Genomic DNA, 19039 nt, shown 5'->3' on the forward strand with positions numbered 1-19039 from the left:
TCACTTTTCCAGCTAAAGCCACCATAGTTCATTTAGTGGCAATTTTCCCTTTGCAAGCCCATGGAATGACATTTTTCCCCTCCCCTGACACCTCATCTTCCATCTCTAGGTTACTATGCAATGCTTCTCTCCATTTGCACTACCACGGATCTCAACAAGATTTTAAGCTATTCCTTCCTCCCCCCCATTTAGGATTGTTTTTTGCTAACTAACAGCAGAGGTGTAACCATTTACACCAACTAACTGCAGAGGTATATCCATTTACACTACTCCCATAATTAGCCCACAGTGGGTATGTCTATATAGCAAAAGAAAACCCATGGCTGGCCCCTGCCAGCTGACACAGGCTCGCAGGGCACGAGCTGCAGTGCTGTTTCATCCGGGCACATTCTGGCCAGACTTTGCAGTTAAGACAGCGGCTCCCATTGGTGGCAGTACAGAGCCCCACCAAGCCAGAAAGGATTGTGCCTGAGGATGCACAATCCCTACCAAAGCTCCCCTATGGACACAAGGGGGAGTTCACATGCTGCACTATCCCTTTGGATGGTGTAGTACTCCTCTCCTGTGTGCTTGACCAGCTCTAGCTGGTACATAGGCAGGGGCAAAGCCATGGCCCCACTTCATCCCTGCTCCCCACCTTTTGCTGGTTTGTGCTTCTGGAGGCAGTAAGAGGAAACAGTCTCAGTACTTCCTGAAGCTCAGAAACACAGAAGTTGTGCTTTCATGCGGGAAGGCTCACTACACCCTCTCTGTCCACAGTCTGTCCCTATCTGAGCAGCAACGACCTCCTTTCGAATGGGTTACTTTTAGGGGTTTAATTCTAATATGGAAAACTCAAGCTTAGTGGAACTTCACAGGTGTGACTGGAGTTACACCAAAGATGAATTTGCTCAGTGTGTATTGTTTTTGTTCAGTATAATATCTGATGAAGATTATACGGAGCACAATTTTAAGAAGTGACTTGTGTACCCAGTTACCATTTTAGACCTGAACAACAGCCCATGGAAGTCAATGGAAAAACTCCTGGAACTGGCCCTTTATGTATTTATGTGCGTATGTATATGGAAAGTTCAGACAGCTGTTTATGAAAATTGGACCCTCTTTTTGGTTTCACAAATAAAATTCAGTCCCAATTGCAGAAAATGGCACATTTGTGGAGAATGTGAATGCCACTTTTTTTTGTTTTGATAATTTGTACCTTCTTTCTTTTTCTTTGCAGTGTGACATAATGGATCAGAATTTGTTAAATTTCCTCCCAGAACAGGAACATTCAGAAGTTTATAAAATATTATCTTCTCATATGCTTATGGCGGACTCTGCCTCAACAGATTACCTAAAAAGTAAGTTTTGTTTTATCATTCCCACTAAATTAAAAGCATGGGAGAGAGAAGATTTCCTGCAGGGATCAGTTCTGGTTCCAGTTCTGTTCAATGTCTTCATCAGTGATATAGATAATGGCACAGAGAGTACATTTATAAAGTTTTTGGACGATACCAAGCTGGGAGGGGTTGCAAGAGCTATGGATGATAGGATTAAAATTCAAAATGATCTGGATAAACTGAAAAAATGGGATGAAATTCTATAAGGACAAATGCAAAGTACTTCACTTAGGAAGGAACAATCAGTTGCACACATAGAAAATGGGAAATGACTCCTTAGGAAAGAGTAATGCAGAAAGGGGTCTGGGGGTCATAGTGGATCACAAGCTAAATATGAGTCAACAGTAAAAAAAGTGAACATTCTGGGATGCATTAGCAGGAGTGTTGTAAGCAAGACACGAGAAATAATCCTTCTGCTCTACTCTGCGCTGATTAGGCCTCAACTGGAGTTTTGTGTCCAGTTCTGGGTGCCACATTTCAGGAAGAATGTGGACAAATTGCAGAAAGACCAGAGAAGAGCAACAAAAATTATTAAAGGTCTAGAATACACAACCTATGAAGAAAGATTGAAAGAATTGGGTTTGTTTAGTCTGGAGAAGACTAAAGAATTGGGTTTGTTTAGTCTGAGGGTGGACATGATAACAGTTTTCAAGTACATAAGAAGTTATTACAAGGAGGCGGGAGAAAAATTGTTCTCCTTAACCTCTGAGGATAGGACAAGAAGCAATGGGCTTAAATTGCAGCGAGGGCAGTTTATGTTGACATTAGGAAAAACTTCCTAACTGTCAGGGTAGTTAAGCACTGGTATAAATTGCCTAGGGAGGTTGTGGAATCTCCATCACTGTAGATTTTTAAGAGCAGGTTAGACAAACACCTGCCAGGGATGGTTTGAATAATACTTAGTCCTGCCATAAGTGCAGGGGACTGGACTAGATGTCAAGGTCCCTTGCAGTCCTACGATTCTATGATCTTCTCTTAAAAGGATGGAGTCTGTATGTGATGTGTCAGTATGAATATTTCTTTAGCTATATTTTCATTTTCAAATAAATGTTGCCACCAAGAATGACCCTTCTGTTCAATTTCAAACTAGACGCATTACATTTATTTACTAGAGCAAAAGCTACTTGCAGTTATGTTAATTATAAAATATTGTGTCTTAGGGAATAGCTAAGGAAAATAGATTGGGCCTTGGAAATTTAGAAAAATTCAGCTGAAGCAAATCACATCTTAATTGATATTTCAACCTAGTAAAGCTATATTCTGTTTATAGATACTCTAGTGATGCACACCTTTGTGTTACATTACATTTGAAAAATGTATAAATTATTTAGAATTTATTTTATCACTTAATTTATTTTTCATAAATAACTTTTTACATACTTCATCCAAATTAGCTCTAAGAATGGGGGAGACAAAAAACATGGAACACATGACAATAGAATCTACACCATTTAAAAAAAATCTACTATATAGAAAACCCTTAGTTATCCCAATGTTAATTCAACAGATATTTACAAGGAAATTGACTGGAGGTTTTTTTCAAACGGAAGATATGAAAAATCTGTGAATTATGGAAAGAAAAACCCAAATAAATAAAGGTTATAAATAAATGAAGGGCCTGATTCTACATGACATAATACCAGTTTCATGGCAGTGAAATTCCTTTCATAAAATTGGTGTAATGTAGTGTAGAGTCAGGCCCTAGTTCTGCAAGTCAGCCAAGAGAAAAATCTGTTAGTAGAGTTGAACATTCTGAATTTATTTATGGGTTCTTTTCACAAAGGCTTCAATCCTGCAATTAGCAGTTGGTGGGGCTGTGCGCAAGTACAGTCTACCACATTACCAGTTGTAGAACACTCATTGTGTTTAGTTTAAATAGCCTATTTATTTACTTATTTATTTATTTCTCCTCCTTCTAATAATCCAGCTGACAATGATTTAGAGTTTTACTGTCATCTTCTGAGAGGAAGTTTGAACCCGAAGGAATTTCCAACATATGAATACATAAAATTTGTAGGAAATTTTCGATCTTACAGCAATGGTAAGCCTTAAATTTTGTATGAATGTCACTAAACATTTTATTTGTGCAAAAATATATGTGGTTACGTAGAACAAACAGACTTTAACTGAAAGGGTTATTTCTAACATTATGGGGTGAATTTTAGTTCACATGAAAGTTAGCAACTGATTAGTACGAGTCAGATGTATATCAGTAAAATCAGGAGCTGTGTAAACTCTCCCTGTTAATGCACTTCACTTCTAGATTGTGACCCGTTATGTTATCCTGTTCTGAGCACCCATTATCCTGTTCCAGGCACTTTTGTCCGACGGTGACAGGCTTGGGGATAGTTGGCTTATGTTGACTAACACTATGGACAAAATTAAGATCCCTAAGCTCATTTTCATCTCTGAAAATGTGACTCAAGGCAGGTTCCATTGCTTGAAAAAAACTGCTGAACCCTCCCCTTCTCTGCCTCTGCAGGGAATTTTTGTTAAGTGTTGTAGCACCTCATGACAAAGCATATGATATTGTAGGCTCCCAAGAAATCCCAGACATATTGTTAGATTTGCTTCTTTTGGGGAATGTGCCACTGTGGCCACTAAAGCATTTAGACTGGATCCTCTGGGGTTTCAAGCACGCTCAACTCCCATTGCTGTCAATCTCATAGAAACAGATCTATAAATCCCAAACTGTTGAGTTTTGGATTCCATCCCCAGTACCCTATATTCATAGAATAAAAAGGGTGGAATTAAATTCAGCAAGCCTTAATATGGTATATTCATACTGAGGAGATAATTTTTCAAGGGATGAAGAATCATTTGTATATAATGTGTTCTAACAAATAGATTGTTGTACAGCTATTCAGAGACAGAAAAGAAACACTCCTTTATTACTTCTTCACCTGTCTCTCAGAGTTTGCCTTAAGTATTTGCCTGACTGAACTCCAGAGATTAGTATTTCAAAAGTTGCTATTATAATTCCAAATGGGTCATCCTCAGCAAAAATTCCTCACCATGCTTTCCAAAAACCACACACCACATTATAAAAAGCTTTCCTGCCCCATTTAACTTTCTGGTCTTGATCCATATGACTAAAATAGAAATGCACATAGAGTGTGGTAAAATTTATTTATTTCTTAGTTTCATGTGATTTGTGGGGTTATTTGTATAAAAACATAAAACTGTCTTTCTGTTTTTATTCTTTTTACTATGAGGAATTATGTGAAATTTAGCAGAATGATACACACACAAATTGAACTGTGTGCCTTTCTAGAACAGAAGCTTGATTTCAAGTGATGACCTATAAGGACACATTTCTCACTTGGAGAGTGTTTGGTCGATCTTCTACGGGGATTTGCAACCTTTCTCCATTCATGATCCTAAAACTGCCCTCTATTTTCCTATCAGGACTCCATATAGCAGTGCACAGACTTAGCTCTTTAGTGAAGGGCAGTTGTTATTCAGAAAAAAAACTTTTTAAAAGTTTGCCCCTGGAAAATTCTCCCCTAGTTTATTGTGTTAAAAGTTCTCTTTAAGGGCCTGATTCGATGTCCATTAAAATCAATGGGGGTATCTCCACTGATGTCAGTGGGCATTGAATCAGACCCCAAATGCCCCAATTTATAGCTTTCAGATATTGGCATGTATGTTTTGTGCTTTAATTCATTTTTGTTCTTCCTCTTTCTTTTATTTCTGACCTAGCTAAAATTTAAATCCAGGCAGGTTCCAGTGCTGAAAAATATAGAACTTTCTCCTTCACCTTTCGTAGCTCCTTTTTATAAATCTCTCCCACCGTTCTTTTTCCTTTCAACTTCTCATCTGTCTCGGACCGTTCTGGTTGACAGGCTCAGAATTGCCTCTCTCTATCTCCACGTGATGAGGTTTCATCTCCTGGAATCTTTCTTTTCTTCCATATGGCAGAGAGGTGGGATCATGAAAATGCCACCCACTTACCTCAAAGGGTGGGAAACTTGATGGGACCAGTGGTGATTGGGAAGGGGGAGAGGGCACATGTTGGAGAACATGGGGTGGCCCTACATCCTCAAGAGGCTCTGTTCACACATTGATCAGCCAGAGGAGGGGAGGGGGAGGTGATTGGTTTCTCACTCTCCCCTTTAATTTAATTTAAACCTTAGCCTGGGTCCTTAGGAGTCTCTTTTTGCTCTTTTTCAGCAGTCCCGCCTCTCTCCTTCCCTCTCTTAAACTGTAGGTTTGGAGCTGTGTTTAGCAGATGCAGCAGGTCTGACTGATTTACCTGTTTTAGAGGGTCAGGAAGGAATTTTTATTCCCATTGAGGCCAAATTGGCAGAGGCCTGATGGGCTTTTTCACCTTCCTCACAGCTTCTTGGAAGCATAGTTAGGTTAAACAGGCATAGGGTTTAGTAATTACTGGCAATACTTAGTAGGGTTGTTAGTTCATCGCAGGTTTCCCGTGTGGTTACAAGGCTAAAAGGGCCAGTTCCCAGAAGTAAAAGACCTGGAAATTTGCTGATGGGCCTTGTGCTCATGGGAGCTGTGGTGTTTGTGGACCAAGATCCCCCTTTCCCCCTTAGTACTCTCTGTCCCCATCACAGGAGTGTGGGCATGCGTGTATACAAAAGGGTTCAGAAGAGCAAGCTGAGTCCTAGGGGTAGGCTGAGGAGAGTCTACCCCAAGTGATGGGTTGTATTGTAGGAGCCCTGTCATCCCTGTACGTAACCTCTTAAAATGCCTGGTAGGTGAGAGTATAGTGACAGGGTGTCCTGCCCCTGTGTCAAGTTTAATAAAGTTGAGATCCGCTGCTTAAATCCATCCCAATGTCTGTCCTCATTCACCGGCATCTGTGTCAAGGGGAGAACTGCAGCGTTCTAGTCTTGATTTTGGGTGGCCTCTGAGTTGCCTCTGAGCCCAGCAGCTCCGGTGCCGTTGAGTTTTTGGCGTGAACAGAAGTGAGCCGGGTTTCCTGCTGTGCTCCATTGGGGGAGGGCTCCAGCAGGCAGGGAGTAGTGCTCCCAAGATTCAGGCTCTAGCAAGACTCTCTTCTGTTCCTTGGAGGGCTACCAAGCTGTTGCTTCCCTGGAACAGAGGGAGCCGAATGTGACTACCAGATGGAAATGGTGGGATTGTCAGTAATAATATAGAAGAGGCAGAAGTGTTCAATAAATATTTCTGTTCTGTATTTGGGAAGAAAATAGGAGATGTAGTCATATTTTATGATGATAATGATGATAACATTCATTCCGTTCCACTAGTATCTCGGAAGGATGTTAAACAGCAGTTACGACAATGAGACATTTTTAAATAAGCAAATCCAGATAACTTGGCATCCAGAGGTGATGCGTGGGGGGGCCCGGGGGTCACATGCTTCCCCCCACCCCCGATTTTCGCCAGGGTTTGCTGGCCCTGCTTGGTCACATGGTGCGGCCAGGCCACCTCCCTGCATAGCAGTTGCTGGAGCTGGCAAGCTGGGAGTTGCAGCCACGGAGACAGGCAATGGCAAATAACCGGGAGCTGCAGGGAGAGCTGCTGCTTTTGCTGCTGCCTCTCCCAGTAGAGCTAAAGCAGCAGCCCGTCCCTGCAGCTCCCAAGTGTTTGCTGCTGCCTCTTCCCACAGAGCTAACACCTGGGAGCTGCACGGAGTGGCTGCTGAGGGTAAAAGGGGGGCTGTGACTCAGGCTGCTGAGGGGGGGCAAGGCCAAACCTTTAAATTGTGACCTCCCCCACTCTCAGCAGGCACCAGTCATCTCTGCTTGCATCCAAGAGTTTTAAAAGAGCTGGCTGATTAGCTCTCCAGAGCACTAATGTTGATTTTCACTAAGACTTGGCGCACTGGGCAAGTTCCAGAAGACTTGAAGAAAACTAATGTTGTGCCAAATTTAAAAGGGCAAACAGGATGACCCAGGTAATTATAGGCCTGTCAGTATGACATTGATCACAGGCAAGATAATGGAATGGCTAATGCAGGACTCCATTAATAAAGAATTAAAGGAGAATAATATAATTAATGCCAGTCAACATGGGTCAATGACCTGGAACAAGACATAAAATCATCACTGATAAAGCTGGCAAAGGATACAAAAATTGGGGGAGGAGTAAATAAGGACGAGGACAGGTCACTGATTCAGAGTGATCTGGATCGCTTGGTAAATTGGGCACAAACAAACATGTTTTAATGGCGCTAAAGGTAAATGTGTATATCTAGGAACAAAGAATGTAGGCCGCACTTACAGGAGGGGGACGCTATCCTGGGAAGCAGGGACTCTGAAAAAAAATTGGGGGTTGTGCTGGATAATCAGCTGAACAGGATCAACACTGAACAGGATCTCAGTTCAACACTGTGGCCAAAAGGGCTAATGTGATCCTTCTGGGCATACATAGGAGAATCTCGAGTAGGAGTAGAGAGGTTTTTTACCTCTGTATTTGGCACTGGCGCAAACACTGCTGGAGCACTGTCCAGTTCTGGTGCTGCAATTCAAGAAGGATGATGATACACTGGAGAGGGTTCAGAGAAGAGCCACAAGAATGATTAAAGGATTAGAAAACATGCCTTATATTGATAGACTCAAGGAGCTCTATCTAGTTAGCTTAACAAAGAGAAGGTTAAGGGGCGATTTGAACACAGTTTGTAAGTAACTACACGGGAACAAATATTTGATAATTGTCTCTTCAGTCCGACACACAAAGGTGTGACACAGTCCAGTGGCTGGAAGCTGAAGCTGGACAAATTCAGACTGGAAGTAAGGTGTACATTTTTAACAGTGAGGGTAATTGACCATTGGAACAGTTCACCAAGTTTCGTTGTGGATTCTTCGTCAAGGGCAATTTTTAATCAAGATTGGATGTTTGTCTAAAAAATATGGTCCAGAATTATTTAGGGGAAGTTGTATGTATGGCTTGTGTTACACAGGAGGTCAGAATAGATGATCACAGGGGTCCCTTCTGGCCTGGGAATCTATGAATCAGTAGGCAGTGCTGTTTGGTTGGTGCTGTTCTCTCAGCCCTGTATGAGCAGGAGTGTAAAGGAAACACAGTGGCTTCAGTGACCCACTCAGACTGCTCTGCAGCTCACCACAGGGTTGTGACCTGCTGGTCTAATGATTAATTGTTCTTTTTTCCATTAAATAAATATCAATTTTCCATCCAATTTCCCTTTTCCCGTTCTCTGCCAACCACATGTTGGCACCTCAGCAGGGTGTGATGTCAGCACTTCTGAACAAAATGTCCAGGATAGCCTGGTGTGAGGAGTGGGAGGGGGTAGACATTCCAAAGACTTGCACTGTAGTATGCGTGTAATGTGCAGAGGATCCACTGGCCCAAGAATCTGCCTTTGAAAGTTGTTCTTGAAGGAAAAAATAATGAGGTTAGGAATAGGAAAACAATTAGCCAAGTATGCTGTGAAGGAAGAAGAAAAAAATTAAGTTTAATTAGCAGGAGAGAATTCCTCAGGAATGCATGCAAGAAAGCTTTTCCCTGTAGTATTTCGCAGCAGTGAAACATGTTTTTCATGGGATTTGGTACAGGATGTTCTTCCTTTAATACAGATCTCTCTCATTCTTTTTAGTCCTTTGATGCCATTTCTGACCTAAGTTGTTAGCAATTTGTTTTGGTTCTTTCTGGGAAACGCTCACTGAATGTACTTTGACCTCATGTTTCTACTACATTAATATGAGTTCCCCTTCAGCTTATTCCATGCAGGCTGTATCTGATCAGAATAATTGTTAAGTTCTGATTCATGTAATATCAGACACATTCATGATCGGAACAATCTAACTAATCTTTTCCCTCTTTCCTTTTAATTTAACCTTCACTAATGTTCGGAAGTTTCAATAGGTCCATGTTTACTCACATACTTTTATTCAAAACTTTTTTTTTAAAAATCACTAGCTTTCTTTCATGTGACCTTCCGCAAAGCATCTGCTCATTAGCCTCAAAGGTACATTTATAATTTTTATTTATTTATATTACAGTAGTGTGTAATACCCCAACGGAGATGAAAATCCCATTGTGTTAGCCATTGTACAACAACACACCCCCTGATTCCCAGTCCTGTGCTGTATACAGTAGACCATGCTGCCTCCCTGTGACATATGTTTTGTCTTAGAGCAGCATGTAAAGATGGGCTTTAGTGCTCTAATTCTGAAGGTTGAGATTTTCAAAGTCAAATAGAGGTTTTACCCACACAATCCTTACTAATTTCACTGGGTTGTCTGGCTGGCAGCTCTATAAGTCTCAGCCATTAGCCTTTTTTTTTTTTTTGGTACCTCTGAGTTGCTACCGAGAGTCTTCCAGTAATACATGCATGTAACAGGGTGATTGTTTGACAATATTTTCATTTTTCAGCGAACCGGATCATACACCCATAGCTCCACCCATGTAAGGGTGCTCCACTCACTGAACATCCCTCCTATATGCAGAAGGAAGGCTCAGGACACCTCCCTAGCACCTTTTCCCCACCTCTATCCCCAGACTTTGTAGAGGGTGCTTTGTGAATCCATGCAGTAGGGAAGAGATGGAGGTGGAACAGGACAAGGAGATGCATATGGCTCAGTGGAAGTTACCCAGAAAAGTTAATATAGCCAAATGCACTTATTCACTCTTCTATGGATTCCCTTCCCCTAGGGCCTTTGGGATTAGCCACAGCTAGAGGAGATCCCTGGCAGCACAGCTGTAATGGAGCTGTACTAACAGAGAGCAAAGGGGATGCCAGGAGCCAGAGCAGAGGAACACTAGGTTTGGAGACAGGTTCCATGGCTTTGACCACGAGGAGCCAAACCCTGACCCCTGAAGATATGCTGCCAGGAAATCTCTGCAACTGTGTCTTCACCACGGGGTTAATTTGAGTTATCTACAATGAAGTCACCTCTCAAATTAGCCTTGCTTGAGCGAGCATGACCGCACTGTGAAATAACGCTGCAGAGTGACTGTCTGAGCAGTGCAAGAGTGATTGTGTTGGCAGCTGACGAATTGTGCTAACTTAAGCTGTCACCCCAACAGGCCAGCCAGTTCAAGTTAAAAACACTGCCATGCTTGTGTGTGTGGATGAGACTCAACTTAGGGGCAACACTCAAGTGATAACTGGAGGTAACTCTACAGTGAAGACAAGCATTGCAAGAAAATCCTTGTGAGTCCACAGTCTCTCAAGATTAGCTCTTTAAATGTTAACAACCGTCATTGATAAAACAACAACAAAAGACTTTAAAAATATTTTAGGATTTCTGGGAGCCATTAGGGGAAGGTGGCTGCCTAGGTTTGGAAATCTTGCTTGACCTTCCCCACCTCCCCGCACAAATATGCCAACATCTGCTATACTAAGGTTAGTTTTTTTTTAATCTCTGGGTGGGTTTATCCTGCTGTTTAACATTACAATAGCAGAAAAATGCATTTTTGGACACCCTCCTTTTCTCCCTGAACCTCCCCAAAATTGCAAAGAAGCAGAAGTGCTCTGTCAGCCCTGGACAGAGCTTCATGGCACCACCTGAAGATGAGGCCCTCATAGGTCTGGAGCAAATCTATAAAATGCTAAAACAGATATTTGAAGAGCAGATCCTGCTTAAGAAAATATCAGAAGATATCTCTGAAATGAAAGCCATGATTGCACCATACCAGGTCAGTTTGCAGGGCCTATCTTCCAGAATCAGAGAGGCAGAACCTGGAATCTCTACATTAGAGGACAATATGGACTCTGTTAGAATCACTACAGACAGGAACAAAATCTAATCCACAAACTACAAGGAAGGATCAATGATACAGAAAAATGAGGTCTAAATAAAATACTACAAAGTGGGTGCACAACTGGTTGAAAGACTGTACTCAAAGAGTAGTTATCAATGGTTCACTATCAAACTGGGGGGCATATATAGTGAGGTCCACAGGGGTCAGTCCTAGGTCCAATACAACTAAATATTTTCATTAATGACTTGGATAATTGAATGGAGAATTATCCTTATAAAATTTGCAGATGAGACCAAGCTGGGAGGAGATGCAAACACTTTGGAGGACAGGATAAGAATTAAAAATGACCTTGATAAATTGGATAATTGGTCTGAATTCAACAAAATGAAATTCAAAAAAGACAAGTGAAAAGTACTTCATTTAGGAAGGAAAATCAATGCACAAATATAAAATGGGGAATAGTGGTAGTACTGCTCAAAAGGAGCTGGGGGTTATAGTGGATCACAAATTGAATATGAGTCAAAAGTGCGATGAAGTTGCGAGAATATAATAATCTGGAATGTATTAACAGGAGTGTTATATGTAAAACACAGGAGATTATTGTCCTGCTCTACGTGTCACTGATGGGGCCTCACCTGGAGGTCCTCCTACCTCCTCTCAACTTTCTCTTACCCACTTAGTACTTAACCTATTGCCACTCTATCCTTTCTTCATCCACTTCTCTATCTAAAATCCTTATGAGTTCCCCTAGCTACCCATTACCCAGGACTCCTCTCCCTCCCCATACCCCTGGGTCTCAGGGAGCATAACATGACATGCTTGTTGGGATGCTTTCCCCTGTGAATACCTGTGGCTAACTCACTTTGTGTTTCTTGGAAATAAAAGGAATTGGTAACCCTACAAAAAGGAAAAAAATCGTATCTCACTTTAGAAAGTTAAAAGCTGATCTAACATTCCTCTAGGACAACGGGTCCCAACCTGGGGTGCGGGACCCCCTTGAGGCTGGAGTGCCAAAGATTCCCGGGGGTCCATGAGGCTTCAGTAATATTGACATCATTTAGCCCCCTGAGCTCTGCACCAGGCACAGCAGCCTCAATCTCCACACCAGCCAGAGCAGAAGAGCAACCCTCCCTCCCCTGAGCTCCATGCCAGTTGAAGGGAAGAAGAGGCCCCCCAGCCCCACACCGGCCAGGTGCCTGGCTGGAAAGGAGCAGCCCCGTGCCGGTGGGGGCCTGGAGCAGCCTCGGCCAACCTGCCAGGGCCTACCTCCATTACTCTCAGTCCATGAGAGTTGGGAAGAGGCAGGGCCACACAGGGCGTGCGGTGGCAGCTGCGCCAGGGAAGGCTTTAGCTTCTTACTCAGGTAAAAATAGTTTATTAGTATTATTTCTGTAATTTAGTTTTATTATTATTACCATTATATGTGTTTGTTTATGGATGGTGAGGGGTGGGGCGGGGGCGTGTGTTTTACCTAGTATTAACTAGTGGAGCTTTCACTCAAAAAGGTTGGGAACCACTGCTCTAGGAAACCCACCTCATTAAGTCAGAGACTTAAAAGCTTAAAAAAGGCTGGGCTAGTTAGTAATTAATTGGCCAAGTCCAGGCGTGTGACATTCCTGTTCAGTAAAAACTGAATACCCAAATCCTGTCAACTTATAAAGATAAGGAGAGTAGAGTCCTAATTGTTAAAGTTCATATCTTCGATGCATAGGCGTGCACACGGAGGCTATGACGCGGCGAGAATTCCGCCGGCGGGTAATTCAAATGTTGCCCACTGGCGGAATTGAGTTTGACACCCCGATAAAGATTCCCTGGGTGTACACCCTAATGGAAATTCCCTGGGTGCACACCCTAATGAAATGTGCTGCGCACACCTATGCTACATACCTATGCTACATACTCTTGTAAACTTCTATGCTCCCAACGAAGATGATTCCTCCTTTTACAATCAGTTATTTTCAAGATTAAATTGCTCCTCCCTAGAAAATTTGATTATAGTGGTGACTTCAAGAAAGTGTTAGACCCACTTTTGGATAGATGAAGCTGACTCCAGCAATCCTAATCCTCTGCTAGGCAGACCATTATTGCCCAGATGCAGGAATTGAGTTTAAAGGACATATGGAGACTGCAGCATCCTACAGGTAGAAACTACACCTTTTTCTCACCCCTGTTTTTTACAGACTAACCAATCAGTTATTTTTTAGTAATAGGTGGTTTGGTGAGCCCTGTAATTAACAATGAGATAAAAGTGATTCTGACCTCTGATCATGCACCTGTAGTATTGCAAAGTCTTGTCTCCTGAAAAACAAGCAACTACCAGAAGATGGAGGCTAAACTCCTCTGTACTACTTGACACACAATTTAAAAAGTTTGCGGGGAAATAAATAAATTTTTTCTTTGAGACTGACAACACCTCCTTGGTCTAGCAAGCAACCTTGTGGTACACTTTCAAGGCATACTTACAGGGTAGGTTGATATCCTACTCCTCACAGATGAAGAGAGCCAAAGAAGCTGAGGGTGAATTTAATGGAAATGCTCAAGGAGGCAAACCTCAACTATATTGATTCACTCATTTTGTTTAAACTCCGAGAGGCAACCAGTGTCAGATATGAAATTAATAAAATAACCTTGGTGCAGGCTGAATTTGCTTTGTTTAGACTAACATGGATATACTGGGAATCTGGTAATAAAGCTGGGAAACTATTAGCACGCGGGATTTAGAGTAAATTCACTAAAAAGCTAAAATCCACTCAATTTACTCTAGTCACGGCCAGATCATCACTGGTCATAAAAGTATTAATGAACAATTCTCCATATTTTACCAAAGATTGTATTTAGGGGAACACCTCACCTATCAACCAGTTGTTTGAGGAATACACCCAAAATCTGCAGCTCCCCCAACTAACAGAAGAACAACAAATTGGCTTGATTTCCTATTACACACCTCTGAAATTATGGTTGCTCTAGGCAACATGAAATAAGGTTTGGCCCTGGGCCTAGATGGCTATCCAGTTGAATTTTATGCCCAGTTCAGACACCCTAGTTCCCAGACTGACTGAATTATATATGGAAGCTTTTGGTAGAAGAACCCTGTACCCCTCAATGAATGAAGCACTAATCTCAGTTACACTTCAGCCTGGAAAAGATGCTCAGGAATGTGCTAGCTCTCAACCAATATGTTTAATCAAATCAGACATTAAAATATTATCTAAAATCCTAGCTTGACAATCAGAAAAAAATAATGAGGAACATAATACACCCAGGCCAGGTGGGTTCCATACAAAAAAGACATGGGTTGGAAAGCACTTGTCAGCTTATTACTGTGCTGTCCCACTATCAAAACCCTTTGGAGATGATGGCAGTTGTGTTGCTGGATGTGAAAAAAAGCCTTCAGTAGAGTAATGTGGAGATATTTGGTCCTCATTGTACAAAAATTTGGATTTGGTCCCTCTTTCATTTCCTGGATTAGACTTTTGTATTCCAATCTTAGCTGCCATGTCTTAACCAATAACTATATCTCCTTTTCTTTCAGTCTCCACCGTAATACTAGACAGGGCTGTCCCCTGTCCACCCCCACCTCCCTTTGATTTGGGTTTAGAGCTGCTGGGCAATACAAACAAGGGCACATCAGAGGAAACAGGATATAAAACTAGGATCCCAGGAGACAAAAATATTCTTATATGCTGATATACTTTTATTCATCACCAGCCCCTTCAGACCATCCCTAATATATTACAAATTATTGAATTGTTTGGAAAGATCTCAGGGTACAAAATTAACTGGCACAAGTTGGAGGCTCTATCTTTCTCTCAAGGGGTGCATAACGCCTTTTAGATAATACTTTTTCCTGGCAGCAGGTGCAAATCAGGTACTTGGGAGTCTTCTTTCCTGGGAACATAAAAGAAATAGTAAAAAATTAATCTCAAGCCTTTTATCACACAGATCGATTTGGATTTACATAGATGGGTGGCCCTCCCTCTATCCATTTTGTGCAGAGTTAATATATTAAAGATGAATGTCCTCCTGAGATGTCTGTTTGTTCTTAGCTCCTTGCCAGTTTATATTCCCCCTTATATTTTTTTTCAGAATAAACAACGTTTTTAAGACTATATTGCGGGGTGTGGGCAACAAGCCCAGAATATCCTTTGAAAAAATGCAGCTGCCTATTAAATCAAGAGGCTTTCATCAGACCAATCTTAGGTTTTAGTATATATCCTCAATTTTAAGCTAAACAACACAAAAGCTTATCCCCGAATTTAGTCTGAGAAAAGCAACCTGACGTTGGGGGACTTGATAACATCTTCAAATATGTTAACTGCTGTTATGGAGAGAATGGTGACCAATTGTTCTCCATGTTCACTGAAGGTAAGACAAAAAATAATGGGCTTAGTCGGCAGCAAGGAGATTTAGGTAAGATGTTAGGGAAAACTTTCTAACTATATGGGTAGTTAAGCACTGGAATAGGCTTCCCAGGGAGGTTTTGGAATCTCCATCATTGGAGGTTTTTAAGAACAGTTTAGACAAACACTTGTCAGGGATGGTCTAGCTGTACATGGGCCTGCCACAGTGCAGGGAGCTAGACTTGATGACTTCCTGAGGTCCTTTCCAGCTCTACATTTCTCTGATTCTATGACACCAGGCATAGAGGAAGGAATTGTAACCTCACTGCCACTAAAATCAGTCCTGAACTCAGACTTCCACCATTTTTGTAAAGAGAAACCTGTTGCAATTTTGGCTGCTAGGAAAACCTGGTATCTGGTTGCTTCTAAATGTGTGTCATCCCTTAGTACACTCAGGCCTGGTCTACACTGCTGGCGAAACTCTGCGTAGCTTGCGTAACTCCTGTCAACTTCGTAACTTCCATTTAGCATTCTGTCTCCACTGTGCTGCACCGATGGGAAATGCGTACCTGTCGACGCAGCGCTACCCTTTTTGGGGAGGTGGTTTTATTAGATCGACTTCCAGATCGATTGATCCAAAGTAATAACTTGTGACAAATGCTGGTACTGCAATGCAGCAGCACCAATTTATACCACATGCTATGGTATTGCCCTGTAACCCATCTTTTGTGGACCAAGGTAGATATTCGGGCCAATTTCTTTCTCTCTACCAGTCTGTCTTGGGAACTGAAATCCTTCATAAAACTTTGGTTGGAGAGAGCTCTGATCATAGCCAAATGCCTAATTATACAAGAGTGGAAGTGCCAATTGTGCCAAACTGTTGAAGAATGGTACCCTGACGTGTTGAGCTTGGCAGCAATGGAATGAATAATGTTTTGCAGTAGAAACGAGCAAGATAGATTTATGGATAGATGGTCCTCACTTTTGGAAGTATTGGAATAATCAGTTAAATTGCCCATTGGGTAACCCTTTTGTTTTTATGGTGCTCCCCAAGACCCTAGTTGCCTCCCCTCTTTCCAACTCATCCCGTCTTCAGTCCCCTTCCCCTCCCGCTCCTCTCTAACCTATCATCCCTCTCCTGCCCTCTTTTACTTACCTTCCAGGCATTTGCCTGGTCATTTTCTCATTCTCTACAGTCTTCCTCTTTCTCTTCCGTGTCTCACTTGTACTGAAAGGGAATAATTCTGTGGAATAGTCTATGATTTTATTTTACAAGGAACCCCAGACTGGGGCTGAATAACAATATGACCATAGTTACAAATCTCTTTAACCAGTCCAAGATTGTCTTTGTTACATTACATTTTGCCCTTAATGGTACAGATGTTTGGTCTTATCTTGTTGTAAAAGCTGATAATGGACTCCACGCCGGGTTAGATTCCTTTTTTCTCTTTGCTGTTTTTGTTAGGTTTATCATCTGTGTTAAGATAAGCAATAAAAAAATAAGTCTTGTACACACACACACAGATACACACAATATAAACAGCCTAAATTAGTGGGTTGCAGTTGTACAAGAAACAAATGATCTTAAACATTCTAAATTAAAATAAAAAGCATGGGTAGTTAAGTTGCCTGCTGTGTGTCATTCTCAACTAGACAAAGAAGCCTTTTTATTTCATAAATATTTTCCATTCTTTTCACATGCAGTGATCTCTGTCCCCAAAGGTAGAAATATTTTTATCCATGAATTTTAGGGCTTGGATTCTTTTTTAAAATAATTAGTTTGTAACGTCTATGCCTCTAATATTCCTGTTCCTGATTTTTTTAAACTCAATCAACACTGCCATTAGCAAAATTCTCAATTTGACAGATAATTTATAGTATAGGAATTCTTATCCTTTCTGGATTACATTTTCCTTTTGGGAATATAATGCACTATTACATTTTGCAAATGCAAAATTTAGGTCTGTGTTCTGCCTTTTTTTGTACAAACACAGAAGTCTCTCTCATTTGAGCTTGTTTGTACCAAACAGCCTAAGATGCTCCAGGGAAAATGCCAGTGGTATTCCTCAGCACAACAGCTTTTCTATCATGTCTTCCCGCACTGAGCAGGAGCTTCCCACAAGTTAATAACACACTGGTTTTTTAACTTGTCACACCTGCATTTAGGAAACTTACTTTGATTAGGCCCTTTTGGCCTTCTAGGCTCCCCCCTGCACACATTTAACTACAAGAGTTAAGGGTTACGACTGGGCATGGTCCTGCTGACTTCACATGTGACTGCTCATGGTATTGAGCAGTATGCCTGGAAGTAACTTTTTACAGTGCCCTTAATATGGGTGTGAATCATGCCACTGTTTTTTAAATAGAAGTCCCTTCTGAAGTTCACAGAGTTCTGTATAATAGTCAGTGGCATGATAAAGCCCTTGCAGAGCAATGCTAATTGCTGTTTATGCAGGGTCTTCCTATATTCCTGCAGTTCATACCGCTTTTCCATTTTTCCCACCTCTTTTATATTAGTCCCACAGAAGCCCTCAGATATGCCCACAAACGCAACAGCATAACTGAGATACAAATTCTTAGGAAGTCTCAAGAGAAACAGCAAATTCATGCTTGCTTATGGGAGGAGGAGCATATTTCTCTTAATTGTTATGTTAATAATCCAGTCAATCATGTCCTTAAGACTCATGAAGAGGATGTTTCATGTCTAGAGATGTTTTTTAAATTATACAGATGTTCACATCGGCGCTACTTTCTTACATGTGGAATTTTTCTTCCCCTTTGTAGTGCTTTTGGCTCAGTATATATATGGATCCACAATGGTCTGAACTGATTAATCACAGATGTGAATTCTCTACAGATTACTGATTTTTCTTTTTGTCACTGTTATTCTTGTTATCAGCTATGTATTGGTATACTGTGGCTTTACAATAGTTTGGACTGGGTTCAAAGAGCATGTGTAATAAGCTGGCTTAATACATAAAGCTGTGTACGTTATGCTAGTGAAGAGAAGTCCATTATAAAAACCAGTACAGTAGATACCCAAAATAAGAAATGCTAGGGAATTACCCATATATACTAAGATACAAATTGGCTGAAAATCAGCCTCTCCTCATCAAAGGGCACATTTGCCTCTGCTGTGTGGTCCGGAAAGGAGACAGATTGTGGGAAACTTGAGGAAATAGGGTTCAGGGCTACAGAAAGAGGAGAGAAAGCTCTAAGGTAACATCTCCCCACTTGCAATTGCTATGCAGGAGGAACTCTATGCGTCAAGGGGCATGGTCAGCTGTAGAATGCAGGAGTCAGGAAATAGCTCCCCACCAGGCAGGTTCTCCAGGACTGTTCCAGTTCCCACTGAAGTCCATCACACTGACTTCAGAGGCAGCAGGACTGTGATCTCCATGCAGCATAACGTGGGGTATCATTTTCATTACTACAAGTGCTCTGAAGAGCAGGAATTCATCCTCCATGGTGTTAATGTACATTGGGATCATCGGCTACCTAGAGGCAACATGATAACTTTGCAAGCCATTGCTGAGATATGAGGGCCAGAGGGTCATGCAGGTACCAGTGGACCCTGAACACAACATCAGAGCTGTGGAATCATGAAAGACACAGTTATCAGGCCAGCATAAAAAAATTGTGTCTGTAACTCATCCTTTTCAGCTGCTG

The 19039-nt window shown here is 41.6% G+C and overlaps 1 protein-coding gene across 1 annotated transcript in view; it reads left to right on the top strand.

The window, feature by feature from the left end:
* NPAS2 (neuronal PAS domain protein 2) overlaps nucleotides 1-19039 on the top strand; it is a 150912-nt gene that overhangs the window by 95127 nt on the left and 36746 nt on the right. The window contains exons 6-7 of the mRNA XM_067563513.1: nucleotides 1220-1340; nucleotides 3307-3420. Of these exons, the coding sequence (XP_067419614.1) occupies nucleotides 1220-1340; nucleotides 3307-3420 (235 nt within the window). The remainder of the gene's footprint in view (nucleotides 1-1219; nucleotides 1341-3306; nucleotides 3421-19039) is intronic.

Source organism: Emydura macquarii, unplaced genomic scaffold (assembly GCF_026122565.2).
Source record: "Emydura macquarii macquarii isolate MOO-44397 ecotype Brisbane River unplaced genomic scaffold, CSIRO-AGI_Emac_v2 contig_2531, whole genome shotgun sequence".
Taxonomy (NCBI): domain Eukaryota; kingdom Metazoa; phylum Chordata; order Testudines; family Chelidae; genus Emydura; species Emydura macquarii.